The 20,130-nt window shown below is 44.3% G+C and overlaps 1 protein-coding gene across 3 annotated transcripts in view; it reads left to right on the forward strand.

Moving 5' to 3' along the window:
• The window catches only part of NALCN (sodium leak channel, non-selective), a 431,975-nt gene that overhangs the window by 380,410 nt on the left and 31,435 nt on the right, over window positions 1–20,130 (forward strand). For all 3 annotated transcript variants that reach the window (XM_075199955.1, XM_075199956.1, XM_075199957.1), the window contains 5 exons: window positions 339–459; window positions 542–640; window positions 17,887–17,980; window positions 18,833–18,939; window positions 19,411–19,485. In XM_075199955.1, the coding sequence (XP_075056056.1) occupies window positions 339–459; window positions 542–640; window positions 17,887–17,980; window positions 18,833–18,939; window positions 19,411–19,485 (496 nt within the window). The remainder of the gene's footprint in view (window positions 1–338; window positions 460–541; window positions 641–17,886; window positions 17,981–18,832; window positions 18,940–19,410; window positions 19,486–20,130) is intronic.

The following is a 20,130-nucleotide window of genomic DNA, read 5'->3' on the forward strand; positions in this document are numbered from 1 at the left end:
TATCCTAATGCTACAGAACACCCACTGATCAATCTGTTTATCAGCACTTTACCAACAATCCGAGATATTCAACACAATTCTAATTACGTTGCATTATTTATGTGCAATAATGAAAACCTAGGTGGAAAATAAGAGTTACAGTACACAATATAAAATAAAAATAAACAAAAACAAATAAAAAATATAATTTAAGAAGAATACACAATAATAAACTTTTTTTTATGTAACTTACATTTATTTTAGCAATTGCTCATACTGCATTTTATAAACTCTGTGTTGATTTTTTACTCATTTAATGACCATGTGTTTTGCTGTGGTGATTTTGTTTAACTCTATAGGGCAAATCCCCGTAATTTTAATTTTGACAATGTGGGAAATGCTATGCTGGCTTTATTTGAAGTGCTGTCTCTAAAAGGCTGGGTTGAAGTCCGAGATGTTATCATTCATCGTGTTGGACCGGTAAGTTTACATATACTTCTCATAGCTCTTTTACTTTGGTGTTTATCTCTATTAATATTTGGCTGTCTATCTCTTTTTGCAGATACATGGAATATATATTCATGTTTTTGTGTTCCTTGGTTGCATGATAGGCCTAACTCTTTTTGTTGGTGTGGTTATTGCCAACTTCAATGAAAACAAGGTAAGATCTATGCACTCATGCAATTCCACCATATTAATTATATAACCCCTGCTATCTATAGTCCCTGCACCGCTCTTATTTTAAATGTACCTGGAAAGGATAGAGGGTGTAAATGTCTCAGTTAGGTTAGTCTCACTTCTTCTCAAACACAGTGCGTCAACACAAGTTAGGGTTGCAGATCTTGGCAAGATCTACTTGTGGTTGACTCAGGAATCCCCAGCTCATCTCACATTATATGACTGGTGATGACTCTCACGCACCAGGAAAAAGGGGAAAAGCCACTTCCCTAGTTTACTAAAATTCCAGGTAACTGACAGGCCAGTATCTTAATAGATGAGGAGTAAAAGAAAAGGATTATGTCCTTGATAAACATAAAATGGCTGAGAGAATAGTAACCATGAAATGAAAATAACACATGATGTAAGTGTTTAGAGCCATGGCGGTGCCTCAAGCTGCCACAATTCACTGTGCTCGCAGACGTGTCCCGGCCGTCTCCATGACGACCGGGACGTCAGTTCCTGTGTTCGCCCCGCAGTTGCTAAGGCAATGGTCAGTACGTTGTCTTGTTCTAATGCCGCGTCCCGCAATTAGGAGCAGCCGGGCACTTGCACAATTAATTATAGATAAAGACCTCTACACCCTGTTCTGCAAGCTTTATGATAGTAACCGTAGCCATAACATTATAACCGGCCACGAAGATTGGAACAAGTCACTTCCATGGATGAAAACGGGATGAATCCTTCTCCAGCTCAAGTTCTGGTGGGCCAGGTTCAAACTTTATCCCAGATGATCCAGGGTCTGTCGCATCGATTGTCTGCACAGGAGAAGCTGCTAGAACTTCACAAGCCCAGCAAGCTTCCCTGGTACCCACAGTGGAACCCAAATTGAATCTGCCAGATCAGTTCTCTGGAGATAGAACTTTATTTTGCAATTTTAAAGAGAGATGTAAACTTTATTTTCGCCATAGGCCTCGTTCATCAGAGCTCCAGATCATTATATCTCTTCTTCAAGGTGATCCCCAGTGCTGGGAATTCAGTCTTGCTCCTGCGAGCCCTCCAATATAGTCCATTGATGCATTCTTCAATGCCCTGGATCTGCTCTATGTCACTCACCGGACTGTGAGTGCTTCTTCCCGGACATTTAGGAACCGTGGCCGTCCTCCATCCTGAGGGACTGCGCATGCGCAGCCCTTTCTAAACCTTCAGTGTATGTTCCTTTAACTTAATTGGCAGATCAGGCAACCTCCCTATATTAAGCACCTGTGGTCTACACCACGTTGCCTGATCTTGGAGTCTCATTCCCCATGAGTCTCTGAAGGTGTTCCTGTGTTTCCTCATTTATTCAGCCCAGCTGATTCCTGTGGTTTCCAAACCACTTCTACCTCTGTGGTTTCCAAACCACTTCTACTACTGTGGTTCCCATACCACTTCTACCATCTACTGTATCATCGTGACTGTGAGCTGATTCCTATCCGCTGCCTCCGTGCACTACAGTCTTCAAACCACTTCTACTACTGTGGTTCCCATACCACTTCTACCATCTACTGTATCATCGTGACTGTGAGCTGATTCCTATCCGCTGCCTCCGTGCACTACAGTCTTCTACCACTTCAACTCTACCATGTATCATTGGGACTGTTAGCTGATGCCTATCCGCTGCCTCCGTGCACTACAGTCTTTCATTCACATCCACTCACCTGTTCATGATTGTGACTGCTAGCTGATTCCTATCCGCTGCCTCCGTGCACTACAGTCTTCAACCTGCAACTCGTCTGTGTTTCATCATCGTGACTGCTAGCTGATTCCTATCCGCTGCCTCCGTGCACTACAGTCTTCAACCTGCAACCCGTCTGTGTTTCATCGTGACTGTTTGGCTGATTCCTATCCGCTGCCTCTGTGCGCTTCAGTCTTCAGTCCTTGTCAACTCTCCCGTGTTTCCTTGAGTCTGCTGCCACTATTGCTACCCGCTACTCTCCGTGATCAACAGTTCCAGTTCAACTCTGCTCTCCCGTGTCCCATCGTTACTGCACCTGCTGGTTGCTATTGGCTACCTCCGTGTTCCCGCAGAGACCCGCTGCTGTTACTCCTCAGCGCTACTCATCCATCTACTGCTGATCCGCTCTCCACGCCTTCCTGTGTTCCCTGCTGGTCTACCTACCTGTGCGCTGCACCTGCTAGACCACCGCTTCACCCATCCAGGGACTTTGCATCCTGCCGGCCTCCTGCCGTTCAGGTATCTCTGCAATCCTGTCTGACTGCCTTCTCCTGAACCACGGTATGCATACTTCCCATTGACTGTGCTGTGTATTGCATACCTTGCTGGACTGTGTTGGTTCTCCTCTGGAGTTTGCTATCCGCTGAGTCTATTGCCATCATTGACTGTGTTATCTCGTGCTGGATTACTTCAAGAGACTTTCTATATTGGCAGTGCTGTTCAGTCATATATACATATATATTGTGCATATTACTGTGGATCAGAGTTAAGGTGCCCGTGTATATCTTGTGTTGCAGTCTCTCCCCGTGCACCTCCTCACATATATATTCAGTGGTACAACTTGCTAGTGGCAGACCACTGACCCCTGTTTCCAGTTTCACCTGTTCCAGTATCCTCTCACATAGCAGTGGTACAACTTGCTAACGCAGACCACTGACTCCCCGGATACCTCCACTTGGATTCTATTCCTTCACTCAGACAGCGGTACAACTTGCTATCCGCAGACCGCTGACTCTCATCACCCCCTCGTTTCTGTTGGACATTCCTCCTCACTATAGCAGTGGTACAACTTGCTACCGCAGACCACTGACTACCTTCACGTGTCCTTTGTCCATACAGTTCCTCGTGTATTACTACCTCCATATTGCCAGTGCTGCTAGTCATAGACTTTCCTGAGCATCTCATCCTCTGCTGTTTCCTGTTCCGTGATCACCCTGCTACCAGAGTACCATATTACCACCTATACTGCTCTGGTAAGCCTATCACCTGGTGATCCCTGGGTAAAGACTCCTAGTGCCCGTGACAGTAAGATCAGGCCATGACAGACCCAGATACGGAACCTAAAGAGATGCTGCAGCATCTGGTCAGCCGTGTGGAGCAACAGGATGCTCGCCAACAGCTGTTACTTCAATGTTACCAATCGTTAACCTCCCAAGGAACATCTGGACAGACTGTTACAGCTAATATTGAAGCTCCTGTGCTTTCCTCCGTTTCCCCAGTGCCATCCCAGGTGTCTACAGTTCCTACGCTTCACCTGCCTACTCCGTCAAAATACGACGGGGACCCCAAAACTTGTAGAGGTTTCCTTAACCAATGTTCAGTCCATTTTGAACTCCAACCTCAAAATTTTTCTACCCATCGTTCCAGAGTGGCCTATCTTATCTCATTGTTTTCTGGACAAGCCCTGGCTTGGGCTTCCCCTCTGTGGGAAAGAAACGATCCAATTCTACAAGATAGTGCCAAATTCATTTCCACGTTCCGAAGTGTGTTCGATGAACCAGGTCGTGTGACCTCCGCTGCTTCCAGCATCCTTCGTTTGCGACAAGGCTCCCATACAGTAGGACAGTATGTCATTCAATTTAGGATCTTAGCCTCTGAACTTCAGTGGAACACTGAAGCATTAGTTGCCGCCTTCTGGCAGGGGCTCTCCGATAAAATTAAAGATGCACTGACTACCCAAGAGCTTCCTTCGTCACTAGAAGATTTGATCTCTCTTTGCCATCGTGTAGATATGAGATTTCGTGAAAGAGAGTCTGAGAAAACAACGGCTGTCAAAGCACCTCTTCGTTTAAACCCTCAATTTCGTCCAGCTCCATCCTCTGTGATTCCCATGGAGATAGGACGTTCCAAATTATCTTCAGAGGAGAGGAAACGAAGAGTAAAGAATAGACTCTGTATCTATTGTGCTGATTCCACGCATATGCTCAGCTCTTGCCCTAAGAGATCGGGAAATGCCAGGCCCTAACTAGTTCTGGAGAGGTGAAGTTAGGGTCCCTGGAGTCCTCTCCATTGTCTATGAAATCTAAAGTCTGCGCTTTTGATGTTACGATTTCCTTTGCTACCAAATCCTTTGAGTCACAGGCATTGATTGATTCCGGAGCAGCAGGAAATTTCATTTCTAAATCACTAGTGAATCAATGGTCCCTACCAGTGATCACTTTAAAAACACCCATTACTGTGACGGCTATAGATGGATCACGCCTCATCAATGGTCTCATCACCCAGAGTACGTCTCCAGTAACCCTTCAGATTGGTGTACTACACCATGAAGAAATTTCGTTTTTAATTCTTCCAGTTACGACAAGTCCGATTGTCTTAGGCCTTCCATGGCTTCAGTGTCACTCTCCCCAGATTGACTGGCGCACCCCTCAAGTTACGTCTTGGGGGTCTGTATGTCACCATCGTTGTCTTTCTCAAGTTATTCCTCTTAAAGTACAGCAATCTTCCATCTCATCTTCCTCCCCGGGACTCCCTCCTCAGTATGCTTCATTTGCCGATGTGTTTGATAAAGCTCAGTCTGAACGTCTTCCTCCTCATCGTTCTTGGGATTGTCCGATCGACCTTCTACCTGGCAAGACTCCTCCCAGGGGTCGGGTCTATCCTCTCTCGTTACCTGAAACTCAAGCCACATCTGAGTACATACAGGAGAATCTCCAGCGTGGGTTCATTCGACCTTCCACCTCTCCCGCTGGAGCTGGGTTCTTCTTCGTCAAAAAGAAGGATGGATCATTACGCCCTTGTATAGATTTTCGTGGACTCAACGCCATTACTATCAAGAATCGGTATCCCATTCCGCTGATCACTGAGCTATTTGATCGCATCAAGGGAGCTCGGATATTTACTAAGTTGGATCTTCGTGGTGCCTACAATTTAATTAGAATCCGTTCCGGTGACGAATGGAAGACCGCGTTCAACACCAGAGATGGGCATTACGAATATTTAGTAATGCCCTTCGGGCTGTGTAATGCCCCCGCTGTTTTCCAGGGTTTCATCAATGAGATCTTTCGGGACTTATTATATGTATGTGTCGTTGTCTACCTGGACGACATATTGATCTTCTCACAGGACCTGCCTTCTCATCACCAACATGTGGCAGAGGTCCTCTCCAGACTACGGAAAAACTCATTGTTCTGTAAATTGGAAAAATGTTCATTCGAGTTACCCCAGATTCCATTCTTGGGGTATATAGTTTCCGGAGTTGGCCTGAAGATGGATCCAGACAAAGTAAATGCTGTACTACATTGGCCTCAGCCAACTACTCTTCGTGCCATCCAGCGTTTTTTAGGTTTTGCCAATTACTATAGACGCTTCATTCAAGACTTTTCATCCATTGCATCTCCTATTGTGGCCCTAACTCGGAAAGGGGCTAATACTAAGCAATGGTCATCTGAGGCTCTCCAAGCCTTTCAAATTCTCAAAGAGTCCTTCTCGTCTGCTCCCATTCTTCGACAGCCTGATGTGACACTCCCCTTCTTCCTAGAAGTAGATGCCTCTAATGTGGGCTTAGGAGCTATTCTCTCCCAACGCTCGGAGCAACAAAAATTACATCCTTGTGCCTTCTACTCTCGGGGTCTTCTGCCCGCAGAGAAAAATTATACTATCGGGGACAAGGAGTTGCTGGCCATCAAAGCTGCATTAGAGGAATGGAGATACTTGTTGGAAGGAGCTCGCCATCCGGTGACGATCTTCACGGATCATAAGAACTTGTCATATTTGCAATCTGCCCAATGCTTGAACCCTCGTCAAGCAAGATGGTCTCTTTTCTTTTCCCGTTTTGAATTAATTATAACCTTCAAACCAGCCGCTAAGAACAAGAAAGCTGACGCTCTATCTCGAGCTTTTGTGACGTCCTCTGATGTAGAAGAGGTTCCCAACCATGCTATTCTAGACCCCAAATGTATTTCTCTGGCTGCTTCATCCACCAAAATGCTACCATTTGGGAAGACCCTCGTGCCTCCTACTCTGAGGAGGAAAATCCTTTCGTGGTTCCATGCCTCTCGTTTTTCTGGACACGCCGGTGAACACAAGACCTTTGAGATTCTCTCTCGAAGTTACTGGTGGCCTTCAATGAGGAGAGACGTCAAAGAGTTTATTGCTTCCTGTGATTTATGTTCCCAGTTCAAATCCTCCCGCAGAACTCCAGCAGGGTTGCTGCGACCACTACCCATTCCGTCCAAGCCTTGGACCCATATTAGTATGGATTTCGTTACTGATTTGCCACCAAGTAAGAATCACAATACTATTTGGGTAGTGGTAGACAGATTTTCGAAGATGGCTCATTTCGTCCCTCTGTCCGGTTTACCTTCCTCGTCTACTCTGGCTGAACATTTCATTAAAGAAATCTTCCGCATCCATGGATGTCCGTCTGAGATTGTGTCAGATAGAGGAGTACAATTCGTTTCCAGATTCTGGCGGGCCCTTTGTAAAACCTTGGGCATACGATTAGCACTCTCATCGTCTTACCATCCGCAATCTAACGGACAAACGGAACGAGTCAATCAAGATCTTGAGACTTTTATTAGGATGTTCTCTTCAGCCAACCAAGACAACTGGGTAGAATTGCTCCCTTGGGCTGAATTCGCCCATAACAACATGTACCATGAGTCATCATCCAAAACTCCATTCTTTGTGGTCTACGGTCACCATCCGTCTTTTCCGGAATTTCCTGCCCTCCCGCCCACCCAAGTTCCTGCTGTGGAGACTGCTTGTCAGACCTTCAAAAATATCTGGTCTCAGGTCAAAACCTGTTTAAAGAAGACATCTAACAAATATAAGTCTTTCGCAGATAAGAAGAGGCGGGCTATTCCACCACTAAAAATTGGAGATCGTGTCTGGTTATCTACCAAAAATATTCGTTTGAAGGTTCCATCTATGAAATTCGCCCCTCGTTTTATTGGTCCATATAGGATCATTCAAGTTATCAATCCAGTATGTGTTAAACTTCTTCTTCCTAAGAATCTTCGGATTTCCAATGCCTTCCATGTGTCCTTGCTCAAACCTCTCATTATCAACCGTTTCTCGGCTCCTCCCTCAGCACCGCAGCCAGTTCAAGTTCATCAGGAGGAGGATTTCGAGATTACTGAGGTATTGGATGCAAAAATTTCGCGAGGAGTCCTCCGTTTCCTCGTTCATTGGAAGGGCTTTGGTCCTGAGGAGCGTTCATGGATCAAAGCTGAAGATCTTAATGCTCCTGCCCTTCTGAAGAAGTTTTATTCCAAAAATCCGGACAAGCCCGGTTCCAGGCGTTCTGTGCCCACCTTTAAAAGGGGGGGTACTGTCACTCACCGGACTGTGAGTGCTTCTTCCCGGACATTTAGGAACCGTGGCCGTCCTCCATCCTGAGGGACTGCGCATGCGCAGCCCTTTCTAAACCTTCAGTGTATGTTCCTTTAACTTAATTGGCAGATCAGGCAACCTCCCTATATTAAGCACCTGTGGTCTACACCACGTTGCCTGATCTTGGAGTCTCATTCCCCATGAGTCTCTGAAGGTGTTCCTGTGTTTCCTCGTTTATTCAGCCCAGCTGATTCCTGTGGTTTCCAAACCACTTCTACCTCTGTGGTTTCCAAACCACTTCTACTACTGTGGTTCCCATACCACTTCTACCATCTACTGTATCATCGTGACTGTGAGCTGATTCCTATCCGCTGCCTCCGTGCACTACAGTCTTCAAACCACTTCTACTACTGTGGTTCCCATACCACTTCTACCATCTACTGTATCATCGTGACTGTGAGCTGATTCCTATCCGCTGCCTCCGTGCACTACAGTCTTCTACCACTTCAACTCTACCATGTATCATTGGGACTGTTAGCTGATGCCTATCCGCTGCCTCCGTGCACTACAGTCTTTCATTCACATCCACTCACCTGTTCATGATTGTGACTGCTAGCTGATTCCTATCCGCTGCCTCCGTGCACTACAGTCTTCAACCTGCAACTCGTCTGTGTTTCATCATCGTGACTGCTAGCTGATTCCTATCCGCTGCCTCCGTGCACTACAGTCTTCAACCTGCAACCCGTCTGTGTTTCATCGTGACTGTTTGGCTGATTCCTATCCGCTGCCTCTGTGCGCTTCAGTCTTCAGTCCTTGTCAACTCTCCCGTGTTTCCTTGAGTCTGCTGCCACTATTGCTACCCGCTACTCTCCGTGATCAACAGTTCCAGTTCAACTCTGCTCTCCCGTGTCCCATCGTTACTGCACCTGCTGGTTGCTATTGGCTACCTCCGTGTTCCCGCAGAGACCCGCTGCTGTTACTCCTCAGCGCTACTCATCCATCTACTGCTGATCCGCTCTCCACGCCTTCCTGTGTTCCCTGCTGGTCTACCTACCTGTGCGCTGCACCTGCTAGACCACCGCTTCACCCATCCAGGGACTTTGCATCCTGCCGGCCTCCTGCCGTTCAGGTATCTCTGCAATCCTGTCTGACTGCCTTCTCCTGAACCACGGTATGCATACTTCCCATTGACTGTGCTGTGTATTGCATACCTTGCTGGACTGTGTTGGTTCTCCTCTGGAGTTTGCTATCCGCTGAGTCTATTGCCATCATTGACTGTGTTATCTCGTGCTGGATTACTTCAAGAGACTTTCTATATTGGCAGTGCTGTTCAGTCATATATACATATATATTGTGCATATTACTGTGGATCAGAGTTAAGGTGCCCGTGTATATCTTGTGTTGCAGTCTCTCCCCGTGCACCTCCTCACATATATATTCAGTGGTACAACTTGCTAGTGGCAGACCACTGACCCCTGTTTCCAGTTTCACCTGTTCCAGTATCCTCTCACATAGCAGTGGTACAACTTGCTAACGCAGACCACTGACTCCCCGGATACCTCCACTTGGATTCTATTCCTTCACTCAGACAGCGGTACAACTTGCTATCCGCAGACCGCTGACTCTCATCACCCCCTCGTTTCTGTTGGACATTCCTCCTCACTATAGCAGTGGTACAACTTGCTACTGCAGACCACTGACTACCTTCACGTGTCCTTTGTCCATACAGTTCCTCGTGTATTACTACCTCCATATTGCCAGTGCTGCTAGTCATAGACTTTCCTGAGCATCTCATCCTCTGCTGTTTCCTGTTCCGTGATCACCCTGCTACCAGAGTACCATATTACCACCTATACTGCTCTGGTAAGCCTATCACCTGGTGATCCCTGGGTAAAGACTCCTAGTGCCCGTGACACTCTATAATGACTCGGACAGAGTGGCGTCGGCTGAATCTCATCTCAGGGCCCTGAAGCAAGGCCGAAGTACCGCTGAAGAATATTGGGCATAGTTCAGGCGTGGGCCACAAACAGTGAGTGGAATGACCCGGCATTTCGGATCCAGTTCCACTTGGGTCTTTCTGAACAAATAATAGACTCTCTGGTGCAATATCCAATACCATCTACACTGGAGAATCTAAGGCAGTTTATTATAAAAATTAACCATATATTTAAAGAAAGAAAAGCTGAGAGAGATACATCCATTTCCTTATGCTCTCTGCTGACCTCTTCTGTTGCACCATTTGAAGCTGCTGACCCCATGCAGCTAAGTGCTTATCTCCTCAATTCAGAGGAAAATCAAGGAGATGTACCTTTGGCCTTTGTCTATATTGTGGAAACAGGGCCCATCTCCTCCGAAGCTATCCCAACAAGTTGGGAAACGAACAGACCTAGAGAACGTGGAAAAGGTTTGTTTAGGTCTGCAGATAATATCTTCCAAGAATGCACTCCTGGTTCCTGCGGTGATTTCCTTTGCTGCACAATCTACTTCTGTCTCTGCCTTCCTAGACAATGGTGCTGCTGGGAACTTGATTTCGCCTATTCCTTAAGGATTCCTTTTGATAAGCTCAAGTCACCCATCACAGTCTGTGGCCTGGATGGTGGTCCTCTACCTGGAGGAAAGATATGTTCGCAGACACCTCTGTTACAGCTCACTGTGGGGTCCCTACATTCTGAGACTTTGTCATTCAATCTTAATTAATTGTCCTTCAGTTCGGGTTATCCTGGGACATCCGTAGCTCCAGCTCCACAATCCAGTTATTGATTGGAACAAGGGAGACATCGTTTGCTGGGGTCCTTCTTGTTCCTCATCTTTGCCCGTCAGTTTGCTCCAGGTCCTGCTAGATCAGCTGCCTCTACCCTACCATGAATTTTGGAATGTATTCACCAAACAGGCGGCTGACACGCTACCTCCATATCGCGATTACGATTGCGCAATTGACCTAGTTCTTGGATCTTAACTCCCTAAAGGAAGATTATACTCTCTCTTGGTACCAGAAACGCAGGCCATGGAGGATTATATTAAGGAGAATCTAAAAAAAGGCTTTATGTGGTCTTCCATTCGTCCCCATCCCTGATACGTATAAGGTTGTATGCTCCACATAAATCAATTTTGGTAAACACTGAGGCACCTCTGAATTGATCGAAAAAGACTGATATGATCAGAAGCAGGTAGGTATTTTTAATGGTAATTTTATTTAACCCACAGAAGTCTATGCAGGGTTGAACAGTCCTGTCCTTTTTGGAGACAAAAAGAACCTGGCTCCCACAGGGGACTGCTGAGAGGAATTATGATGTGGGCCATTGAAAACTTTTAGCTATAAAATGGGCATTTGAACAATTGCAGCACTGACTGGAGGGAGCTGTACATGTTATCTATGTGCTTATGGTTCGCAAAAATCTTCTGTTTATTGAATCTAAATTCCAGACAAGCACGCTGGACGTTGGTTTTCACCCGCTTCAAATTTGTTATTACCTACACAACTGGCTCCAGGAATATTAAAGCGGATGCACTCTCCCGCAGTTTTAATTCCTCTCACACTCCACCCACTGTTCCACTCCCTATTATTCCTTCCTCTTCAATCCACAAGGGGTTGACCCAGGATATAGGGGCTGCTCTCCGCCAGTTCCAAAGAATTGATCCTCCAGAGACTTCTTTGGGCAAATTATTTGTACCAGTCCATTTCAGGAATGCTGTATGGTCTGGACATCCAGGCATTTTCAAGACCACTGAAGTACACTCGCGTACAGTTTGGTGACCCGCTTTGCCCTCTTATGTCAAATATTTTGTGGGGATTGTTCCAGAAACAAGTCTGCCAGAAACTATCCGTCGGGCCAACTAATGCCTTTGTCCACTCCAACTAAACCTTGGTCACATCTTTCAATGGACTTCATAGTGGATTTACCCTGGATTTAGCAAGATGGCCCACTTCATTCCTTTGGCAGGACTACCGAATGCTCAATCCCTGGCATCACTGTTCATCCGCCATATCTTCCGCCGCCACAGTCTTCCTGAAGATATTGTCTCTAACCATGGTTCTCAATTTTTGAGATCTTTCTGCACACACCTTGACATCAACATCATTCTATCATCCACAGTCAAACAGACAGACAGAGTTATTTACTCTTTAGAACAATTTCTTTGATTATACATCCCCAAATTTCTAAATAGTTGGTCATCTTTACTTCCGTGGGCCGAATTCGCCTATAATAACTCCTGTCATTCTTCCACCTGGCTATCGCCATTCTTTTGCAATTTTGGCTTTCATCACAAGTCTAATTCTTTTTCCTCAATCAATCCTTCTGATCCTTCTGGTATACGTCCAACAGTCTCCCGCTTCAGAATTATTTGGAAGAAGGTCCACTCCAACTTGCTCCAGGCCTCCGTTCGATCAAAAGTTTTGAGGGTCGTCATCGCAGGAACTGTTTTCTTAAAGTAGGAGAGAAAGTTTGTCTTTCCACCCGCAATATTATTATGCTCAAACAACCCTGCAAAAAATTGGAACCTAGGTTCATTAGACCCTTTTCTATAATTAAAAAAGTTAATTCTGTTGCCTTTAGGCTATAACTTCCATCTTCATTGACAATCCTTAATATGTTCCATTGTTCCCTCTTGAAACCTGTTGTCTTATCTACCAAGATCAAATCTCATCAACCATCTAAACCTCGACCAGTCAATGTGCATGGTTCTCACGAATTTCTTGACTCCAAGAAAGTCCAGGGACAAACCCATTTCTTGGTACATTGGAAGGCCTGTGGCCCAGAAGAACACTCTTGGGTTCCTCGGAATCACCTGCACGCTGACAAACTCCTCAAAGAATTCTTTAAACAATTCCCTGGAAAACCTGGATGTCGGGGTTCCTTGACTACTCCTCAAGGAGGGGGGTACTGTTATGAGCCGCAGCGGTGCCTTAAGCCACCGCGACTCACTGTGCCCGCAGACGCGTCCCGGCCGTCTCCATGACAACCGGGAAGTCACTTCCTGTATTTGCCACGGCCGTTGCTAAGGCAATGGTCGGGACGCTGTATTGTTATAACACCGCGTCTCAGCATTAGGACAGTCGGGTGTGTGCGCAATTAATTAGAATTAATTTTACAGCCTCTGAGGCTGATTATCACCGTCTGGGCTCCCTATTGGCCAGTCTGTGTATATAAGGCAGGAAGGGCTTAGCCTCCGAACGGTTATAGCGTTCAGGTTCTGCCTGTTTACCTACTCCAGCTCCTGTTATCTTGCTACTCTGGATTGATTCACTATGTATGACCCCCTGCCTGTTTCTTGGACTTTGATTTTGTGCTTATTGCCCTGACCTCTGCTTGGTTACCTGGACTCCCTTTGTTTGCTGCCAGCCCCTTACCACTTGCCTGTACCTGACCTCGTTACCTGCCTTGACTTCGCTAGCCTGTGCTGTGGTATTATCATAAGCCTGTACTTTGCTGAATATAAGACCTGGGGGCATCTGAGTACCTGTGAGCATTACCAGCTCTATGGGAATTGCTGCTATAGGTGAAGACCTCTACATCCTGTTCTACAAACTTATGATAATAACTGTAGCCGTAACAGTAAGACAGTAGTGCAACGTTAGTGGAATAGACTAGCTGAACAATAACACAGTGATAATGGCATAGAATAATGACGTTTGATAATAACATGCAGTAGGAAAATCAGCAAGCACATTAATGATAATGACAAAAACAGCAATGTAATCACAATGGAATAAATCTGCAGTAACAGTGATAACCAACTAACACTGAGGCATGGGCTTAAAGTCATACTTGCCAACTTTGACGATCACCACTCCGGGAGATCTCCAAAGTTGGCCGTGTTTTGAGGGCATGTCCATACTATTTGCATCATTAGGTCCCGCCGCTTGCTATACAATACTTATTTTGGCCTATTACAGCAGGGGTTGGGGCCAGGATGACACCATCACCCACTTTACCAACAAAGCGGGCAGGATTCTGGAGGTTGCCCTGCTCTCCCGGGAGTCTGGGAGAGCTCCCAGAAATTCTGGAGTCTCCCGAACATTCCGGGAGAGTAGGCAACTCTGCTTAAAGTGGGCAGCACTCACATTTAAACCTACAGGCACACAGCCTAATCTGGCTAATGTCTCTTTAAGGAGACATTGATAAAATGGAAAAAATTAGAATACAAAGAATTAAAATCGGAGTATAAACCCATTCCCTGAGAAAAAGAAAAAGCACTGTATAGTGTTCAGGGACCCTGCAACAACTATAAATATGAAGATAATAATGAAGAATAAAACTGAATAAAATCTACAAGAGAAACCCAGTTTGTGATTAAAAAGAAACATTCTAAGTGTTTATGAAATCATTTTCTAAAGATCAAGGGTAATCAATATATGATACTCCAGATATAGCTCACCTTATCATGTTCAATCACATTTTTGCTTCTCATTTATTTTCTACTGATACTTTTGCATTTTCGATAAACCTACATTCATTCTAAACTAGATATGGGTGTAGATATTTTCGAGTGTTGGAATATTATTTTATTGTTTAGTTGTTAATTTTCTCTCAAGTTCTAAAAGGACCACTAAACGAAGATGGTTAAGAAAAGTTATTATAGTGTACATGTCGCCTACCCAAAATCAGGGCCATTCCGAGGAATTATTATTATCATTTATAAAGCACTGATATATTACACAGTAATGTACATTGAGTAGACTCTTCTATAAATACATTAGAAAGATGGCTTACCCAAATGAGCTTACAATCTTAGAAGTATGGGGGATAATTCATATATAAAGTTAGTGGAATAGCAATCGTATCTGGTGCTGTGGAAAGTGTGTGTGTCTACGGTAAGGTAGAAGCATTATCATCTGTAATGACAATGGATGAATAAGTGGGGCAAAGCCCCATCCATCCTCACCATAATAGCCACAGCAAGGACCCCCCTCACCCTCTCATGGCATCCCATTTTGCAGGCTGAAGGAGTATTTATGAGAATAAGGCTTATCAATTGACTAGGAAAAAGTGACATCGCCTAGTGAAATAATAGAATTTATATTGGTTTAGTCCAGGCCTGTCCAACCTGTGGCCCTTCAGGTGTTGTGAAACTACAAGCCCCAGCATGCTTTGCTGGTAGACAACCAGTTGATAGCTGGAAGTGCATTCTGGGACTTGTAGTTTCACAACATCTGGAGGGCCGCAGGTTGGACAGGCCTGGTTTAGTCCATAAATGGCTGCCTCCACTAGATGACATGTACATTTTTCTTTCCTGTCATTGGGTGACACTGCGATTCATTGGGGTGTAGTAGGCTGATCTGGAGTTATGGCACTTTGTAAGACTAGCTTCTCCCCTACTATGCCTCTCCCATGGGAACCTTCCTCAGTTTTTTCAAAATGCCCTTTGAAGTAGGGTGATTTTTTTTTCAAGGGGCTCTTGCCCTTTATTTATTTATTTTTCACTTTTTTTATTTTTTATTAATAAGATTAGGGATGCCTCCAAAGGGGTAACGTGCCTGGTGGCGCCATATCCTTGGGTCCCTAATAGGGGTAGAGTAGCCTATAATAAGCTTCCCTCTCCCTGACTCCCTTTACTAATAAAGCAGTGCATGCCATATCCTAGCCGCTGCTCTGCTCATTGGTCAGGAATATCAGAGGGGACGTCTGTCTAAGCAGTTTTCCCTTAGGGGGAGTACAGCTTCATGCGATGGTATGGAGGATCTACAGAATGGCCTGAAAAGGAGAGCGCTGACAGCTCCTGAAGGGCACACACAGCTTCCTTGCATAAATGCCAACAAGGGGAGAGAACAGTTGGCAAGAAGACTGGTAACAGCCGGGGGAGGGTGGGGTGTCGAGACTACAGGCTTTAGAGCCATTTTTAGTAGTTTTGTTAATATTTGTTCATTTTATGAAGCACTGCCTGAGGACGCGATTATCACATGTAGGGGGCGTGACCTAACACTTTGGCAGTTCTCCTCAGAGAGAACCTTCGTCCTTCAGCAGAATGCATTTCTTGAGTCTCAACTTCGACACAGTACGTCACAAAGGGGAAATGTTCCCTTCACGCAGAGGTCTTTGCCCTTCTGGTTCAGCGTTGGGGTCAGCCAGAGATAACCCTTATGGCGTCACAACTGAACTTCAAGGCCTCTCTCTTCTGCTCGAATTACAGAGATCCAACGGTGGGGTACACGGAAGCCATGATGATCCAGTGGCGATTTCGTCTGGTATAGCCGTTTCCTCGGTTTCCCAGGATTCTAATGGTGCTATGGCAACTCAAAAGGGAATGGGTTCCTGCCATTCTGGTGGCTCCAGAGTGGCACTGCAGAATGTGGTATTCCGACATTCTACGGATGGAGATAGGTCCACCTTACCGGTTGTCTTTTCGTACAGATACAAGGCCCTTTTCGTTCCCATCGTTTAGGTAGTGTGACTTTGATGGACTGGTTGCTGAAACCGTAATCTTGTGATCTTGGGAAATGTCACACATCGCCGTGAGGACTATCATTAAGGCGCAAAAACTTCCTCTGCAAATTATTGTCTTGTGTGAAAGGCTTACATCCAGTGCTGTGAAGTCTACAGTTTTCAGACTTATTATCTTTCATGCAGGCCGGTCTTGATAAGGATCTCTGTCTCCATCTTTAAATCTGCAGGTTTCTGTGCTCTCAATCTTTTTTTTCAGATCAAGCTGGCAGTTATGAGGGATGTACAGACTTTGCTGCAGGGGGTTCTTCATACTCAGCCTCCATTTGTACATTTGGTTTAGACTAGGGATCTTATACTGGTGCTCATGACTCTTACTATGGAACTCTTCGGGCCTTTGTATTCAGTTGATTACCTTACCTTGAAGGTGGTGTTTTTACTCACCATTTCTTCTGGTCATTGCGTGTCTGAGCTGGGGGCACTGTGCTGTAAACCCCTTTTTCTGGTATTTTGCTTTGATTGGGCAGTGCCTCGCACTAAACCCTCATTTGTGCCGAAGGTAGCATCTCTGTTTCACGAAAACCAGGAGATTTTTGTTCCACCTTTTTGTGCTCAATTCCAGTCTTCTGATGCCTCCTTGCATTTTCTGGATGTGGTCCAAGCCCTTAGATGCTGTGTCGACAGGACGATTTCTGTTCGTAGGACAAGTCACCTTTTTATCGTCTACAAGCGGGGTTGGCCAGCATCTAAGCAATCCATTGCTCGGTGGTTTGCATCCACTATTCACTTGGCTTATATTCAAGTCGCTAAGCCTGGGGCAATGGGTTTAAAGGCTCATTTCACCAGGGCTGTAGTTACTTTGTGGGTGGCAGTGCACGGTGCTTTGGCTGAGCAGTTGTCCCTGGCTGCAACACGATCGCCTGTCCACACTTTTTCCAAATTCTATACAATTTACAGGGCTTTGTGTCTCAGGATGCTAGCTTTGGGTGCAAGGTGTTACCTGCAGCTGTTTCAGAGCAATCCCTCCCTTAGGGGCAGCTTTGGTATGGTCCCAATGAATCACAGTGTCCCCCACTGTTTGACTCCTTCATATGTCCTGTAATGCATTTTGCTGCACTATGTGTGAGTCCCCATATCATTACTTACACTCATCTGCTACTTATTTGTATTATCTCATCTATTTGTTACTTGCTTCTGTATCTAGCGCTACGGAATATGTGGCACTTTACAAATAAATAATAATAATAATAAAAAGAGGAATTTTTACTCTGCATAAAATCATTTGGCACTGGGTGACACTGCGCGCCCTCCCCTTGCTCTGGATGTTTGGTTTTTCCTTTTACATTAGTTATTGTTATGCCTTGTTGGCCCTCTCTTCTGGACTTTGTTATTAAAAACTGGGGACGGTTCCCAGGGGAGGAGCTAGCCATTCAAAATGTTTGAATGTTAAAGTGCCGTTACTCCAGATCAGCCTATTATACCCCAATGTATTACTCAATATATTCTCTATAAACTGTTGATTCAGGCAGAAGCGATGCTACTTTATTCTACATATCTGACTTAACAAGTTTTGTCATTTGTCTCTCAACCACCCAGGGAACAGCTCTGCTGACTGTTGATCAAAGGAGATGGGAAGATCTTAAAAGCAGACTCAAGATCGCTCAACCACTCCACCTCCCTCCTCGTCCAGGTATCAAAGCTTATAAATGTTCCCTTTACCGTGTGTTTGTTTTTTCTATTGTCTTTGTTCTCCTTTTAGTCAGAGCAACAGAATACACACGCAAAAAAAGTATTGTTTTCATCTAATCAGTGGTCAGTCTTATTTGTTTTCATTGTGTTTAGCGACAGGGTGGAAACTAGCGCCTACATATTCCACATCGCTTTACAGAGAATATTTCATTATTTACATCACTCCCTGCTTATAATCTATATTCCCTACAACACAGACACACAAACACTAGGGTCATTTTTGTCAGAACCAATTAACCTACCAGTATATCTTTGAAGTGTAGGAAAAAACTGCTGCATAAATATGTGGTGGTTTAGCAAAGATTGTAGTTTCAGAGTTGGAGGAGAGGCTCATTGATAGATAGTGTCCAACTAGTGTGAATGATATTAAATTAAGAGTTGATATCAGAAATTCACCACATTTTGAATGTAACTATCAGAAACAATATGAGTGCGTATTTCAGGACTTAATATATAATGGTGGATTGCAGTTATTTAGGGTTATCAATTGTGGAGATTGAACAATGGAACAGTCAGCATCATGTTGTAGTTGAGAGTAGCTTATATGAGCCACATGAGATTACATTTCCAGTGATACAAATAAGAGCAACATGCTTGAAAATAGATCAAATAAGACATTTAGGGACAATTACTAAGGGCAGTACAAGCACATCCAAGCCATGAATGCCTGTGTTTTACATCAGTGCACACTTTTGTAATGGTGCCATCAGACAGCATGCCGTACTGACTGCTTCAATATAAAAAACAGTTACTAAAATAAATGTGTCTCATGTAACTGATGTTTGTTTTGTAGACAATGATGGCTTCAGAGCACGAATGTACGATATAACACAGCATCCATTTTTCAAGAGGACTATTGCAGTGCTTGTGTTGGCACAATCGGTTTTACTTTCAGTCAAGGTATGTTGTATAAAAGAACATTGTACAAGAATACATGAACTGAAAACCCAAATGGGGCTTCACTACATATGCAACGGTCTCTGTGAGCAGAGCAGTGACCTCCAGAGGGTTTCGCCGCTGGGCACCCCCCCCCCCCTCCCCCAAAGAAAAAAAAATTGCCATCGGCCTGACTACAACCTTATAACACTACATCAGTTTATTGGTGTAATTATAATGACTCCATCATAATGACTCAGAATATATAAATTGGTAATATAGACCCACTCATAATGCCATAAAACACTGAAGTCTATAAGCATCTACTTATGTGTCTGTTTATGGTAGATGGAAGCACATATGCTTACATAAGTGTTTAGACATGATTGAGATCAAACTAATGGACTCCATTTTGTCATCTTACAAAGTATGTGGTTTGTGCTATAGTAAACAAAATGTGACTAAATTTGATTTAAAAATTATGTTTTGTTCCAGTGGGATGTGGATGATCCTGTGACTGTTCCTCTAGCAACAATGTCAGTCGTTTTCACCTTCATTTTTGTTCTAGAGGTAATATATTTCAGATCATATTTATTTAAGAAAAAGTGTGCTTAGAAAGAGCTGTAACTTAATGTATTTGAATGAAACTCCATTTGGTTTTAGAATAATCCATTTTTATATTCATTCTACTTTTTAATAAGAATGCAGAATGTTTGTAAGAAGAGGGTCATAGGGTTTGTGTGTTTTTTGAGGAGACAGTTGTTTTTAATAGTTCAATATGAGGAACCAATAGTCTATTGAAGGAGCTAGGATACCATAACATCTTGTAAGGTTAACAAAGGTAAGGAATCTTACAGATAATTGTTTAAGGCTATAAAATGTACCTTTGAGAAATAGTAACTTAACCAATCGTATGACACCACAATGCTTAACCAATCACATGATACCACATTATTTAGCCAATCATATCACAACGCAATGACTTTGGAGAATTGGATAGATAGACACTAATTTTAGTATAATAAGTTAGTTGGAACTGTTATGTGTACTACGGAGTTCATTTTGTTACCAACTTGTATTATGACTTGATGCTGAGTTGCCTGTAATAATACTTTATTGTGCTGTGCCTAGGTGAAATAAAAGTTTAATGCAAGAACAAGTTTGAACACAGTTGAAATTTCCAACACCCTTGGCAACCTGTTTTAGGTTGCTTTA

The sequence above is a fragment of the Mixophyes fleayi genome, chromosome 2 (assembly GCF_038048845.1).
Source record: "Mixophyes fleayi isolate aMixFle1 chromosome 2, aMixFle1.hap1, whole genome shotgun sequence".
Lineage (NCBI taxonomy): Eukaryota > Metazoa > Chordata > Amphibia > Anura > Limnodynastidae > Mixophyes > Mixophyes fleayi.